Here is a 16,975-nt window from a genome sequence, read left to right as displayed (position 1 = left end):
TTTAACCAATCAGAGTACTATTTACTTTATACATTTCCAATACTACTTAATCCTTATTTTGCTAAATACCCTTATTTTATGACCACTTCTATTAATTTGTCATTGTCATTTTGCATCTAATTGTCATCTTAATTTCAAACTTATGTATCAACTCTTACATTGTCATTCTTTGACATTAATCTATCGTCATCCTAATACTGAAACTCAAAATTCCGATTCATGTCAATATACAAGGATTTAGAAAAAATTATAACAAATTTTGAATATTGGTAATAGTCGACAGAGTAAGAAGGAACCATAGCCTCTAAAGTGCTGCAGCCCATCAAATGTTATTAATTTAAAAAGCTGAATGCTTTCCTTTGATAATTAACAAGTCTATGTTCTTTCATGTAAAATTCGATAGTTCGAACCCACGGACTCACCAAGTAATATAGGGCTGCTCAAAATTAATTGCCCTGACTGATTTAATTTTTCTTCACAAATTAAAACATTTATTTATGCTAAAATGTCAAAATGATGATTCGAAGCGGTACCTTTTTCATTTAAAATTGTTCAAACCTTTCGCATTTTATTTCGCAGAATTTTTAAAATATTGATATCAAACAAGTTATGACAGAAAACACTGCCCGCTCTTCCAAAACGAATTTTACTTAAGATTTTTATAAGAGTAAAGAAGGAAATAAAGAAGAAATATACAGGGTGTCCTGGTACTTGATACAAAAAAAGTTGAGTATAAATATATGAAGTCAAAATAACATCAGTTCTTCATATAAATTTTTTCCATACGGGCCTTCGTTAACAAGTTACGGGCCCTCAAAGGTGAAAATTAAAAAGTTATTTTTATTTAGTCTCTAAACTATTAACTTTTGCATGATGCAAATTTGGTGATCGATAACACATGCGTACAACTTGTTTTTGATGTTGTAAGTAAAACTTCATTATGCCCAGAACGCCAGGGATATGCCCAATGGTTAACAACCCAGAACTTTGCATAGATGACTATCGCAATCTGCCTGCATCAAAAATAAGTTCCCTGAAGAATTTGCCAACGATAATACCCTCTTGTTTCAACTCGATAAAATTTTTGTTTTTAATTTTTAATTAACATAATTACTATGTTAGAACCGTACATATTTTTAAAATAAAAGCCTAGTCTGCTAACGTAATTTTCACTAACAAAATTTAACAAACACACTTTACACATAACACAAAATAGAGAAAAAAAACAAGAATAAGTTAAAGCAAGTTAAAAAAATAATTTAAAAGAAAGAAAATTATCAAAATACCTAGCATCCACCTCCACACACATTCTAAGTCTACGTATGTTATTTGTTTGTACACGAAAAAAGATTTTCGGGATATGTCTAATACTATCCAGTTTAATTTTTTGTAGCAATTCATCCCTTGTCTGTACTGGGGATGAGTACACAAAACTTTGCAGGTATTCCCACAGGAAGAAGTCAATAGGGTTGGTTAAAGTCTGGAGAACGTGGTGGACAAGAAATTGGGTCTCCTCTCCCAATCCATTTATTATTATTAAACACAATGGATAAATAATTTCTTACATCAATATTGAAATGGGGAGGAGCCCCATGGTGCATGATCCAAACGTTTCTTCGGGTGTCTAATGGAACATCCTCTAATAGTGGCTGCAAATTATTTTGCAAAAATTCCAAATATCGATGTCCATTCAGACGTTCCTCAAAAACTTATGGACCTATCCACTTATTACCCACTATTCCTGCCCATACATTAATAATGGGTAATTTAATAGATCTATACGTTTTTGAGAAACGTCTGAATAAACATCGATATTCGGAGTTGAATACTTTAACTTATTCTTGTTTTTTTTTTTATTTTTTTATACAAAACAGTTAAATGAAGCACGTAAAGGAATTTATTTTCTATACTTCGAGGCTGTAGAAGGAAGGTTTGGTAATAATCTGTTAGAAGTACTTCTTTTAAAATCTTTCTAGAAAAAAAAATAATATAAATATGATGCAATATGATGTTAAAGGCAGCAGCTCCTATAAATATTTATTGGCAGTAAGTAAATTGAATTCCATTCAACAGAAATGCAAAGGAAATGTGCCAATATTTGCATTTTCCAAAATCTCTACCTACAAAAAAAAAGGCAAGAAGTTTAGAGACTTTCGAGCAGCTATTTTCGCTATAATGGCCCGTTTAGCAGAGAATTGACTACCACTAATACAGGAAGATTGTGTTGGGTGCCAGGACACAAAGGCATTGACAGAAATGAGACAGCGGATGTACTTGCTAGGAACGGATTCGAAATTGATTTCATTGGTCCGGAGGTCTTCTGTGGAACATCTCCCAGTGTGGTAGGGGGGCTCTGGGCAAATAGACTGAGTCTTCTGACTTTGACGGATGAAACTCTTTGGAACCCAAGGAGTTGAGAGAAGTGTCAGTAAGGGAACTTTTGGATTTTGTTAAAAGGACAAAGGTACTTGCTGAACAGGTTTTAACATACGTGCTATGGGACTTGAACTAACCACACGAAGAAGAAGAAGAATATAATGGTACCAGAAATTTGATAACTTAGTTGATTCTTTCAACTAACAAAACAAAATATTTTTTTGTTTGTATTAGAAGGTGAATTCACGTTTTTAATTACATCTGTGATTTTAGATTTAAATTTGGCTGTTGCATACTTTAAATACCGTATTGGTGGATTTTTTTAAAGTTTTTTAATAACAATATTTAAAATTTGTTTATAATCCAAAACATTTCCTTGTAATTCCACATTAATTTGATCTGCTATCTAAATAAGTGGTTATATAACGTAGAAATCAAACAACTGCTGCATTTAAAGAGATAAATCATTTAAATTGGATCTGATATCAACGTCAATTAAATCACAATTAATTGTGATTTAGCTGGTAATTCAATTATACGAATATGGACGGAGTACGTGCATTTAGTGGTGCAAAAACAATTAACGTCCTCAGCTGCGAATCCATTAAGTACTTTTTGTTTTTTCAGAGTACACAACGTGCATATGTTTATCGAAAGCGAATGTCAATCAAACACAAGTGTTTTAAATTAAGTTTAATCGACTTACCCTTACGTTAATAAATCAATAATCATGCTGCGCGAATGTTGTTTAATCAATGTGTGCATACATGCATCGACTACTTTTATACGATTGCTCTTACAAATAATAACCGTTACGTCTACAAACTTTCAATGATTTAATCAAAACGTACAGGAAGCACATACTTAAGAAAATATTAATTTAGATTGCTTATGGATAACTAAACTATTCTTCTTTGTTATAGGTGCATCGAATAAGAAATTAGAAATAGCCAAGCCAAAAAGGATAAACGAACTTCCAGAGAAACTACTGATGTCGGGAATAAATCTACCAGGTACGTATTTAGGAAGATTCATATGTTGTTCCTTAAGAAACAGATCTGAGACCATTTCGGGATATTTATTTATTTATCTGGTTACTTTTTTCGACGAAATGGAGCCTAGTTACAGAGTAGTAAAGAAATTACCCAGAAAAATGTAGAAATAAAAAAAAATATATCACAAACGATACATTACAAAATATAATACAAAGTACGTTACAAATAGTTCCTTAATCTTGCGGAATTAAGTAATTTCTACATATTACATGCAAAAAAGAGTCATGTAATATATTTAATATATTTAAGTAAAATGATTCATTAAAACGTTGTTACAAGCTTGACCAAATCAATCGCGTCTGTGAGTTTCCAGTGCTCAAAGATAATTTTCTTATTTAGTCGGAGACACTGGGGAGACATAGGGGTTGGTTTGCACCCTTGTCTCCATCAAAATAATAGACGGGTGACGTGACACTATTTATTACGAATTCGAACACTAAAGTATGGGAGCAGTTATACAAGTTATAAAATAGGAACTAACGATACGCCACTGGCGTTGCCTACTTTTCTATCAGAACAGTAATAGCAATAATAAAAACCACTCGGCAATGGTTGTCTCATCAACTGAATGATGCGGTTGCTTTCTGATATTTCAATTTTGTTCCGTTCGCAGGGACGTCCCCTTGTGCGTTCCTCTATCCTATCAGGTGGTCTATTCTTGAATTTCAGGGAGTAGACCTTGTGAGGGAAGTGGGCGTGGTTCTCTTAAAAATGCACAACAGGGTATTCTTGAAAAAATATTTAGGGAGGGAGCTACTCCCAAGAGAACTTAAAGTTCTCCTAGTAGAGACTGAGGGAAATAGCAAATCTAACCTAAAATTGTCTGTTTTTGTTTAATTTTGAAGTACCTAAAATGTCAAATGAGTTGAACATTTTATTACATAAATCTAAAATAAACATGGAAAACTTAAATTTAATGCTGTGGAATGACATTATTAACGAGGATGTTGAGGAAGCGGTGGCAGAATTGGCTATTAGAAGAGATGTTTTGCCCCAGACAAATGCATTTCAAGTATCTGTATCTGATAGAAAATTTTTGCAGTTATTTAGAGTAGATAAGCACCTCTGTCATGACATAATTAATATGGTCAACCCTTTCTTAGAACCTCTGCTCTATCCATACAAACCAAGGTAAGTAAGAAATTTGTAGTTAGTTGAGGCACAGCCTAACATAACAAAAATCTGTGGTTGAAGCATGCAATAGGTTTTTACTTATGTTAAAATAATTAAAATTTACAATTTTTGTAGGTACTTGCTGCTCTCAGGTTTTATGCTTCAGGCAGTTATCAGGAACTTACTGGCTCGAACAGTTTTGTCGCCTTTAGCCAAACTTCAGCTAGTCGAGCTGAATGATGTCAAGAATGCATTAAACCAACCTGAAATTCTAAATAATGTAATAAGGTTCCCTCGAAATATTCTTTTCGATTTCGATCTCCACAAATTTATATTAAATTGTCAAAATAAAAGTGAAGTTTATCTGCGTTCTGTGTTCTGTCAGTTTTCTGCAATATCATTGGTCGAACAAACCGGCAACGCTGTTCCCCGATTTTGCTCCCTCCCTGATACACCTCGGTACGTTGGAGGTTTCAAGATTTCGGTGTTTTTCTGTCGGGGAGCTCAAATGAGGGAACGCTCCTCGGGAGCTCCCAGGGATAGCTCCCTTCTCTTGCTTTCAAGAATAGACGTCCAGTTTACTTTTACTAAACATGACCATATAAGGAAGTGTTTACAAAAGGTAGATAATGATGGCCTTTCACACATAGACTAGAACTAAACACCTGAAGAGATAACAATTTGGTACTCTAAATATTTTTGTAACATAAACGAAAACAATACAAAATTTTAACTTTAAGTACGTTATTTATATTTGATATGTGTATTTATGTTTTATTTAAGTAGTGACATACATGGTGTAAATACAAGGCATAAAAATAATATTCGGGTACCTTTTTCTAAATTGTCAATTACCAATAAGTCACCAAATTATTTGGGGCCTAAAATTTTTAACAAATTACCTATTGAATTAAGACAAGATAAAGTATCTTTTTTATCAATTTAAAGTAAAGTTAAAATTATATTTAGTGACCAAATGATTTTATTCCTTGTTTGAGTTTTTTGCTTCCTAAGTTAAGTTACATTTGTTTTTACTTTAAATATCTGCTATACGCATAAGTGACTATTGTTATACAATTTGTAATTGTCTCAAAACAAATAAAACATCTAAAAGTTCTAAAGCCCTCCATCTATCGCCGGTGGCAGTTCCTCTAGTGGCTATGAAGTGATGCCGTTCTTCATAAGCGGTTACAAAAGTGATACCGACATATATTTAAATATATAACAAAATCTTCATTAAATAATTTTATACCTAAGTAAAATTTTTGCATAGTACCTCTCCACTATTAAGGTCCTGTCTCTGTCAGTCTTGTCCTGTCCCGACAAGATTAGTTTGGCCAAAGTGTACTTTAGAAAGTACACTTTGTGTAATAATAAAGTTAGTTTGTGTAATATTTATGGAATATTAAACCCTAAGTTCTTGACAAATTTTGCTGCTATAGACGGTTGATAAATTCTGCAATGTAATTTAACCCCTGAAGGAGCAAACATATACTTTAAATTTTAAAAAGTGGGCATGTAATGTTATTTATTTGCCCAGAAAATACTTGCGATTTGTATTGCGTCTTTTGATATCTTAAATCTAAAATGTTTGAAATTCCAATGATATACGCAGGTTGGACGTACTGATTTTATTTACAAATATGATCAAAAGATTCCGTCGTAAGTTCAATTTAGCACGTTTGTTAGTTTCTAAGCCACCAAATCTTACAAGTTTAAGCTTTGGGGCTTGTCGTAAGGAGAAATAAAGGGTTGAAAAGAGTAAGAAAGGGAAAACTCACCTAATATCCAATGTTGTGGCACAATCACAACGTTTTCACAGCACAGTCATATGTAAAGGTGATCTCTTTTCAAAATTTAGGTCAAAGTTTAGGTGAAAGGGCCTGTCTGAAATTTATAACCTAAACAAAGCCGTTGGGCGTTAACTAGCCACTCGAGCTGTTTACAGATACCAGACGCCATGCCGGGGTGAATGTGTGCCTTCTTTCTAACTTAGAACTCGTAATATTTAAAATAGGGTCGTAATACAGGGTGTAAAAAAATACTATCTTATACATGTGTAACAAATTATGTTCATTTATAATAACGAGCGTTCAAATAAAAACGTGGTCGAAGTTGGCTCTGACACATTGGACGTAGGGAGTAGCTTATAGCGACCAACTTAACCTCATTTGTCAGTTTCAATAACGTTAACTTTATATATAACTTTATTTTAAAGAATAATCGTGATAACAATAACAAACAATTAAAGGAGCTGCGGAAAGTGTCCCCCTCCTTGTTATAACAATCAATTAAAGAAGCTGCTGAAAGTGTCGCCCTCCTTGTTCCAAGCACTTTTCACACCTGTTCCTCAAAGAATTAAAGACATTTTCTAAGATGCTCAGGGTATTGTTAATTTCACGAATCTTGTCTATATGTCGAGCCTGCAGATGGTATAAATCAGGAATAGGCAGTTCAAAAATAGTGTTTTTAAGGTAAGGCCACAAAAAAAATCACACGGCGTAATATCACATGACCTCGGTGGAAATTCATGTTCAGCATTGAGACTTATTAGTCGATATTGGAAAACTTCCCTCAACATATTCATCGTCTCGCCTGCTGTATGTGCCCTTGCGCCATTTTGTTGAAAGTAAAAGTTTGTAATTTCGTTTTCTTCCAGCTGGTTAACAAAAGGAGCGATAATTTCTTCTCTATACCTTTGCGCAGTAAGAGTACCATTAAAACAAATAGGTCCATAAATCCTCCTTCGATTGAGAGCACACCAAACTCCAATTTTTTGAGCGTGTAGAGGGCCTTCGACAAAAAAGTTATCTGGTTTTTCAGAAGACCACATTCTCATATTCTGTGAGTTTACGTAACCACTTAAATGAAACTAGGCTTCATCAGAAAAAAAGGTGATATTATGAAGTTCACCGTAGTTGTTTAAAAACCATTCACAAAATACAGCCCGTCGCGGAAAATCAACTTCATGAAGTTCTTGCTGACAAGTTAAACGATAGGAGAACAAACGCATATCTTCTTTTAACACTGTGTGGCAGGTACCGACTGATACTCCCACCATTTGTGATAAAACACGTACAGAAGTTCTTGGCGCATTTTCCATTATTTGTTGGACATTTTCTTTTAACTCTTCAATCCGCTTTTTAGGTCGGCCGCTTCCTTCTTTTCTTGTTACACTGCCCGTTTCACGAAAAACATTAACACATCGCTGAACTGCACTTTGAAAAATTTTGTACTCAACAACGCCGGGAAATTGATTTTGAAATTCTATGAAACATTCCTCAATAGAATACTTCCATATTCCATCAATCTTGCGGCGTCCATTTCTAAAGTAGGACTGTATGATAAACACTTTTTGTTCTTGAGAAAACACCATTTTAAACGCTTTTTAAAACGAAAATATTCAAATTGATAGCGGCGATATAGCGCTTTGACAGATGACGTTTAAGTTCATTTGCTATACGCTACGCCCTACGTCCAAATTTTCAGAACCAACTTGACCACGTTTTTATTTGAACGCTCGTTACTTAATTGTTTGTAAAGGGAACATTATTGAGACTAGAAGTGGCTGCAGATATAACTGTCGTTTGCCAGTGTTGCGTTTTATATTACGAACTGTTATAAATTGCAATATTTGACTATGAATATGGACCGACAGACACTCAGAGCTTCATGGAAACTAAATATCCGCTTAATCAGCCGTCAAGCTAATAGGAAATACCAAAAGTAGGCAAAACGCCGACCCATAAACTCTCTCAATGAGTTAATAAAACGTAATGGGACTGTGGAAACAATCGAAAGCTTTTCCTAATCTGCATAAAAGACCGCCGAGGCTAGCCCGTGTACCCGCGTACTTATCAGATTTACACCGTGAGTGTTGCAAATAAACTATGCAGTTACAGTGCGCACTGATTACGGTCGAGTGTGTGGTCTCACAATAATGGCATGAAAGAGAAATTCTTTTGTGCGCGCACCACCGTGCGATTACAGCAAGTGCTTTTATTTCGTTTTACGATCCTGTAATTTTAGTGGTTACGGTAAGTGATTAATTGCTGGCATAAACACGGGGCCCTCGCGCATTATTAATTTCACATCTTAATGCAAAGGTAATAGAAAAAGGCTTTATTGAAATAAAACCGCAATATGGCAAACGTAGCTGCTCTTCACGTTCTGCAAGCTCAAAAACTTATAATGGAAAAACTATTTAAATTATACTTCACCTCTACAGTGGAGAATAGAGATAAAAGAAAATACTCAGACATGTCGACTTGATCAAGTATGCTTAATTTTATTACTCGCTATACAGGGTGATCCAGAACTTATCCAAAAAAAATTTTGGATGTACAGGGGACTCTTACAAATACAATTTTGTAAAAAAATCCAAAATAGGGCAGTTGGAAAATGATGATGACGGCACTGGAAACTGGTCCACTGTTAAACCTGACCTTACACAAGGCGAAGTGTAATAAAAAACGGACAAAAACTTGAAAGAATTTCGCAAGGAAAGAAATAAACAACATTTTATATACACCTATTTTATATCAGCAAATTCAAGTACTTTTGGCGCTACTGTTATTATTAATTAATGAAATTAATTTGTGGTTTTACTTTATAAAATAATTTGACATACCTGATGTTACAACAACTGTTCAAAATTTTGTCCACCGATGTGTAAACACATTTGGACCAGTCTTACACAGTTTCTACGAACTAACACAACTGTTGTCTTGCTTCACCATAAATTAAAAAGATATCCATCTACTCCGAGATAATATACAAGAAAGCCATTTTTGGCATTAACTACTAAAAAACTATTGTAAATACTATCGCAATAACGTTAATACTAATTGTAAAATCGGATTTCGGTATTCGGAGTCGCTGGGGCCACGTGACTCCCCACGCGCATTGCGTAAAGCGCACAACGCGAATAACTCTAGAGACCACAGTTGACCAGCGATGTAATGGTGGAAAGTACTACAACTTCAATATTTTTTTTCTCGGAAACTATAAGGATTTAAAAATTTTTTTTTACGATATTGACTCCATTTCTCATGCCCCATCTATTCCTAAATTTTTTTGGATAAGTTGTGGATCACCCTGTATATATGAGAGCTACACTTCTGTTTTTTAAAAACCAAAGGACACTGATTCAAAAAACCTTAAATTACCAATTCGATGGTCGAAAAAAACATTAAATTTGCGCCAACAGTTTTTAAGAATAGATAAGACATAAGAAAGTTCTACATCTATGAATGGTCAGATTGGCAGAGAGCGACCTGCTATCAGGCAGCTATTCTGAAAGTACGACTTGTTTTACAACATGAAGATATTGAGAGAAACAACTACTATGGGGGCTACCAGAATTGAATTATAACCGAAATATCAAGTAAACAGGTAGGATCATTCGTCAACTGAACCACCAGACATATACCGGCCTCAAACTTATCAGTTCCCATCTGTATGCCAGAGAACCAACGAATACTCCAGCTATTTTTGATGTCAACTAAATAAATGGAGTTCATGTACTAAAAGGAACTGAAGTATTCGCCATGGTTCATCTGTAGCATACCGATGAGAACTAATAAGTTCGAAAACAGTATATGTCTGGTGGTTCTGCTGAAGAACGATCCTAACTGATTCAATTGTGGTTGGAGCATTAGTCCAGAAAGTAAACGTTTCTTAATTAAAGATAATTCGAATTGAAATACGTTTCTCTTTATTGATTTTAAAAAGGACAGTTTCAAGGATCAACATTCCTTTTATAAGGTTGAAGGTACACGTTACTTGGTGCCGCAAATGGATCCTATTTTGACACTACGACAATACAATGTTGATATATGCGTATAAAATGCTACTACGGAGAAACATCAAATTTGAAGTCTATCTAGGTGTGTGGATTAAATCTGATTTGAGAATTACTATATATTTTAATTATCTATTCGAGTCCTCAAAAACTTTTCTATCGAATATCGTATATTAGGTATTAAAATAATATTGTGTCTTTATGGGACACTCATATTTTCAAAACTGTCGTATGCCGATAGTGTTTAAGGATCTGCATATTGAAGCGCGATGTCAATAGGTTGCAACTATTACAAAACGCATGTCTTTGCCTCAGAATAAGTTTGCTGAGGTTCACCCAATGGAGCTTGATAATCTGCGTGCTATTCATAATTTTTGTCTCGTACGCAAAGTTTTAGTCTTTCGTATACCTACTTATTCAGCAAACTTGCATTTCTGCATTCCAGTAGCACTAAAATTGGAAACAAACATTTTTTTCTTATACCAAAACACTCTTCTGCTATTATGAAACATAGGTACTCGTATGCATCTAGTAAGGGTTGTAACAACTTGCCTCCACATTTTAGACATTATTAGATTTTTTATTTACAAAAAATGAAAGAATTTATAGTGAGTTAATTACAAGGAAACGGTTTTTGCTCAAATAAGTTTCAAATTTCAATTGGGTTCATTATTAATAATAGTTTATTAGTATTTTTTTTTATCGTTTTTATTATGTAAGTTTTGTAATAGTTATAATAATTTTTAATATGTACATTTATTATTTATATGAATTTAAATTATGGTGGCTGAAAAGTTGCCCTTAGCCTATACCTTTTAATCGTATATTTTACTAATTATGAATAAAGACAGTTTATTATCTCTAATAGATCTCCAGCAATTGATCAAAACCTCTACTTTCCGAAAAAAATTTACCTTCTGTTATTGTATATTTTAACTAGAGAAGTTCTGAAAGCTATTCCCACCATGACTATTACACTGTACATTTTGTGTCTTTCCTCTCGATTACGTGGCGTGTGGGAATTAACCTTTGTTTATTTTTCATAATATTGAGCCACATTTTGTGATGTGACCTCCACAGCCTACACGTGTTATACTACAGTCACATGAGTATAGAAATAAAAGTAAAAGTGTCTAGGTTATCCGTGAAACACTTAACTTATCAAAAAGCATGTACTCGCAGTATCAGAGTACCGAACATTGCTCTCCTTAGTCTAGTAAAGGGTGAGGCACGTGGATAGTATCAGCATAAACAAGGGGGTATTAGGTGGAAATGCGTTTGTCCCATGATTATCATAAAATAGTTTTCTAAGTGAACAGCAGTAGCTACAACTCCAACTGATAGCCACTGCTATATTTCATATTCATTTATTTCTTTATTATTTTCAATCAGACACGTTATGTTTAATTGCAGAGAATAAACACAACAAACCTTTTATGAATACTGCTAAATAATAAACAAAATACGTACCTGTTTGTCATAGAACATTTTCACTTGATGTAATTAAAAAGTGAATACTTGATTTATTAATAAAGAGAACATAGCGTAAAATAAGTATTACATAATGACCTTATTTAGTCAGTATATTCAGAAGTGTTCCAGTGACCATGAATCATTCATAAACACGCTTTCAGTAACAGACATAATATAATCAAATTAATCTAAATCTATTACTTATGACAATTATTAATTAAGAGCGCATAAAACTTAACCATCAAGATGTTTACCTACCAGGTGCGCCGTTTTTGTACACGGCGTCGCTTAATATAAATTTTAACATCTACATAAAACTCAGATAAAATCTAGCTAATGTTATAAAATTTTCACTGAACCATTACTTTGACATAAGAAGATTATCACATTTTATTCTTGTTGTTCAAAATAGATATTCACATACGTATTTGTCTTTTAAAATTAATTTTTTACTTCTTGTAAATAAATAATTATAAAAGAATTGTGTTTGGTTATATGTAATTTGCTTTCTATAATAAATTAGTATGGACCGGCTTTCTTTAAGCATTTCAAGAATATATTCTCATGGAGTTAGAGTAAACTAGATAAAAATTTAATATATCGTGGGGAGTGTTACTTTTCCTCAATATTTTTGTAGAAACTGGTCTGTAAAATTTATAATAGTTCCTAATATTTTTAATCATTGTTTACCAATTCTAGTACAAAGATACTACATTTTTTTTAACTTTTCTCAATTTTATCCTTACTTAATCTTAACCAACTTTGTAGACTGTAAATTATGGAAGTAGCTAAATGATCCTTTTCCACTACTATTAACCATGGGTCTATTGCAGACCTCCATGATCTCAGAGTTCTTAATATGGCTTTGACTTTCTACAAATTGAACAGTGGTTTCTTCGCATGTCTATCAACCTTCGGTTTTTCTTCCAATAGGCCTTGTTAGGTATTCACATTAGCATAATACACGACCTAGGTAGGATATGTTCTTCCAAGCTGATGTTACTCAGATGTTCCCTGAATCCGCAACGTTCTCTTAGCAGTCATACTGTTATCCATACAGACCTGCGGCTTTCATTTAGTAGATCTGTCTTTCGCTGTCTGTCAAGCTATAGTAACCAACTTTAATGGAATGAATGTTTTATTAAGTTTTTTTTAATGGGCAATTATATTACATATTATCTTAACTACCGTTGTGATTTTGAAATTACACACATAAAACTGATGTATAAAATAGAACGTCATTTAATAACTTCATCGACACCTACCAACTGCCTCCACTTCAATCAATTCTGTACTTGCCATTTTTTACGAATGTAAAGAAATTACGAATTCTTGTCTGTAGAATGAACCCTACTGATGTGTTATTGTACTAAGTACCACCTACATTTTATTGGTATGCTGTTTGTATAGCTTTGACAAATATTGTGAGTAAAGACTTTCGAATGTATCGACATGCACCATCCACATGATACGGCATCTATTTATGTTTGACAAATGCTGCATCATCTAAAATCGAGTTATTTACGTCTACTTGATGAGATTATCTTCATTATTTCATTAGATATAGTGCAACTTAGCCTAAAGCTTTTTAAAAATAATTTTAATTAGTATTTTATTTTATGCTAAAAAACAAAATGTGTGACTTTTGACTTCCTTCTAATTACATGCTTTTGCATTAAATCTTGACCTGTTTTTTGGTGAAAATGGTCGCATTAACGACATTCACAAGCTTTAATAGTTCCTTTTTGGCCAACAGAACGTACTGTGGATCATAATTTTCAAAAGGTTTTAATGTGCTTGACCATTTAAGGCGTGAACCGCCTGTCACGGAAACGAACGCATTAAATTGACATATAATTTGCTCTTAAATCAAACAACAATACGGCAGTATTTACAATTGATCTCGAATTGATTTTCCCACAGGTTCGATAACATTCTATGTTTGCTTTGCAGTGTGAAAAGGCGTGTTTCCTGGCTCCTAATTCATGCCTACTTATCTTACTACTCGCATAATTTGCATGATTTGTTTCGATGAAAGGTTGTAATCTCAGATTTACATGTAGAAGGAGATCGTAACTTTGGGTATTAAATGAAACCGATCCGCATCAGAAGTTGTTTACGACCTCTAATATCAGGCTTTTTCGATACAAGAGCAGCGATTGTGAGAATTACTATTTTTTCCTCTCTACCTATGTTTGCAATAGCAGCACAATGCTACGCCTCACTGCAGGCGTTTCAGTTTCGAAAAGTGGTATCCAAAATGTAGAAACATATTAGTTGGTTATCGGGACGTTTATTTTTCAAAATTTTTGTTTTTAAATGTACTTCTTAAAAAAAAATAGATCAAAATTATCTGGACCTATATTTAGTCCTCTACAACTTTTAGAAGAAACTTTTTTTTCTAGCTCTTACCCCTAAAAATCAGACAATTTCTTCAAAATTGCTATTTAAAGGGCTATTTAATTGGACTACTAAGTGACAACATTTTAATGTTTGCCTCTTCAAAAGGAGCAAGTTTTACCTAACAGCTTCTTTTGGAAGCTAATTTTGTACGATATTTTGTACCTATTAAAATAATGCTAACGGGTTGTCTGTGGATTAGAGAAATACCTAAATAACATATGCGAAAGTTTTATTGAATGATTTACTGTCCTCAACCTATTGCTAGGATAAATACTATTATTGACTGTAATTGACTTTTGCTCCAGTGGCAGTAAATTTTAATAACTTGTTTTACCTTAAAAACTAAGTTTAAAATATACACAAAATTTCTAACATTCGATGAGTTAAATGTATGAATATAATGTTTGGCACTTATTTCTTGAACATCCTGTATTTAACGTTACAGTTTGTATTTAGTTAAAATAAACACTGAATTTAAATCATTTGAAATATTTATGACAAAACGGTAAAAATTTTCGAAACTTTTTCATAGAAACTATTTTTTAGACTTCTAGTTAATAAATATAAGCCAGTTTTCCAGAAATATACCTAGAACTGTGGAGATATATCAGGAATAATACGTTACGAGTATTTAGAAGACGTTTTAATTAATACTTTAACTAAATAATTATATCTTGTTCTTTAGACCAGCATGCGGACACACCGATAATAAATTTGCATTAAATTGTAACTAACGAATACTGAGAAATACGAACCCAAATCTGCATACCTAGGTATTACTTAATATGACTTATGAATGTAATGTCACATTAACATGTATCTTTTTTATAAATGTACTTAAATTATGAGAAATTCAAGTTGGAACATATCTACAGGGATGCTTCAAAAAGTAAGAGAAAAAGCTGTGAATACAACGGTGAAAAATAGACTAAGTACAAAAACAGTATACCTACATATTATATTGAACTCTAATTGAAAATATTAACCCACTTTGAATTCTGAGTGACACTGGCATTTATAAAACTTTTACAATAACAAAAACCTACTATTTCCATGAATACGTTTGGGAATAACCTTTTTAGTGACAGTACAATGTATGTATCATTCTTTGTTAAGACTTCGACACACAGAACATTCCGTGTTGAGATATTATCAGGTGGACCTTTCGATAAATGTTTTCCAAAATGCTGTATCCCGGAATTTTTCTAACCACGCTTTGCATTTTTGTCACATAGTTTTTTGCAATGTCCAGTAAGGACATTGATAGGATAGTGATATTATTAATATAATAATTTTCATCGCAAAGTTTTACAATTTGTATGTATCGCTGTTGTTATTGGGATTATTGCACATAAGACAGCCAACCGATGGCTATGAATAATGTTTAGTAAACAACACAAAATTAAACCGAGTACTGATTCATTAGCAGAGAAAAATGTTGGCAGAGGATCTGAATAAAAACACTTTTAAGTACATATGTACTGTTAAAACACACCTTAGTTTGCACAATTTCGCCAGGTCCTTAACCCCCTTATTTTCTGGCATCTGAGAAATATGTCATAACGGTTTGCGGAATTCAGTATACCAAGTTTTGAAATACTATTAATCTTTGAAGTATCTTTTCAGTACCTTTGCTAGAATAATTAATAACTTCTACCAAGAACAAAGTCGGTCGTACGTTTCATACTCCACATACGTGTTTTATCTCACGAAATTTTAATAAGAGAGCACAACATGGGGCTATTTTTTTATTGGCATTAATCATTCGGAGTTAATATGTGTCGCAATATTAGTACGTATAAGTTACTTGATTTTTTCTGTGCGACTGTCTGGAGTATTATATCGAGGTTACGAGGACGCATATAAATCTTTTATCTGAAAACTTCTTAAAATATAACGATTCGTGTATTTAATGATTCATGAAGAGATGCATTTATATGTAATTACCTACTTATTTTTTTATAAAAAAGTTGAAAGCTTCCAACACTGGTCAAAAATAAAATTTAATTTTCTCAAAATAATAATTTGCAATAGTTTTACATAGAAACGAAACTTTCCCATTGTTTCAAATTTCATAGACAGAGAAGAAGTTAATAGATTAGTTAAAACTATTAAATTTGCACTGGTGGCATTTTAAAGGAGGAAGCGGTGCTAATAATTCCTAATACGTAACAATTATTTTTTATCTATTCAATTTTATCTTGGGTTACACTGATACTCTAATGTTGCTTGAAAAGAAAATAATTTATAGTGGTTTGGTCTTCAAGTGAGGATAAAAACTCTAAGTAGTACGGAAAACTTTATTCAACAAATTTCGCTGATAACACGAAACACAACCGAGCATAAACTAGGCTTCAAGACTTCTGGTTGGGGCCTCGAAATGTTTTCGGTTTTATCCTTGTCCCCAGGTACCTATTTTTATTACCTTATCCTAATTAACACTTATCCGGGTCATTACCTACTCGGTTTGTGCTTATGTACCCTAACAAACAACAACTAATTTATGTTTACAGTCTATTTATTTTAATTTCATTTGCTAAATACATTTATTTGGGATAATCTCGGATAATTCAAAGTATAATTTATATGGCTCGTAAATTCCCAGAAAGCAAAATATATTTATTGGGGCAAGTACTAAATGTAATTGTAGCGTACCGCTACAAATTTGTTACTGATTCAGCGCCTATTGGCACCATTGGTTCAGTGTCTATTAGTACCAAGGGTTGCTTTATACCTACTGGTAGGTGGGTGC

At 33.1% G+C, this 16,975-nt stretch overlaps 1 protein-coding gene across 3 annotated transcripts in view; it reads left to right on the top strand.

Annotated features, from left to right (window-relative positions):
- Positions 1–16,975, top strand: part of LOC108907821 (triple functional domain protein) — an 82,169-nt gene that overhangs the window by 24,542 nt on the left and 40,652 nt on the right. For all 3 annotated transcript variants that reach the window (XM_018711638.1, XM_018711637.1, XM_018711636.1), the window contains exon 2: positions 3,300–3,389. In XM_018711638.1, the coding sequence (XP_018567154.1) occupies positions 3,300–3,389 (90 nt within the window). The remainder of the gene's footprint in view (positions 1–3,299; positions 3,390–16,975) is intronic.

Source organism: Anoplophora glabripennis, unplaced genomic scaffold (assembly GCF_000390285.2).
Source record: "Anoplophora glabripennis isolate ALB-LARVAE unplaced genomic scaffold, Agla_2.0 scaffold120, whole genome shotgun sequence".
In the NCBI taxonomy this organism is placed as follows: Eukaryota; Metazoa; Arthropoda; class Insecta; order Coleoptera; family Cerambycidae; genus Anoplophora; species Anoplophora glabripennis.
The sequence above is the reverse complement of the archived record's forward strand: the minus strand, read 5'-3'. Positions and strand labels throughout refer to the sequence as shown.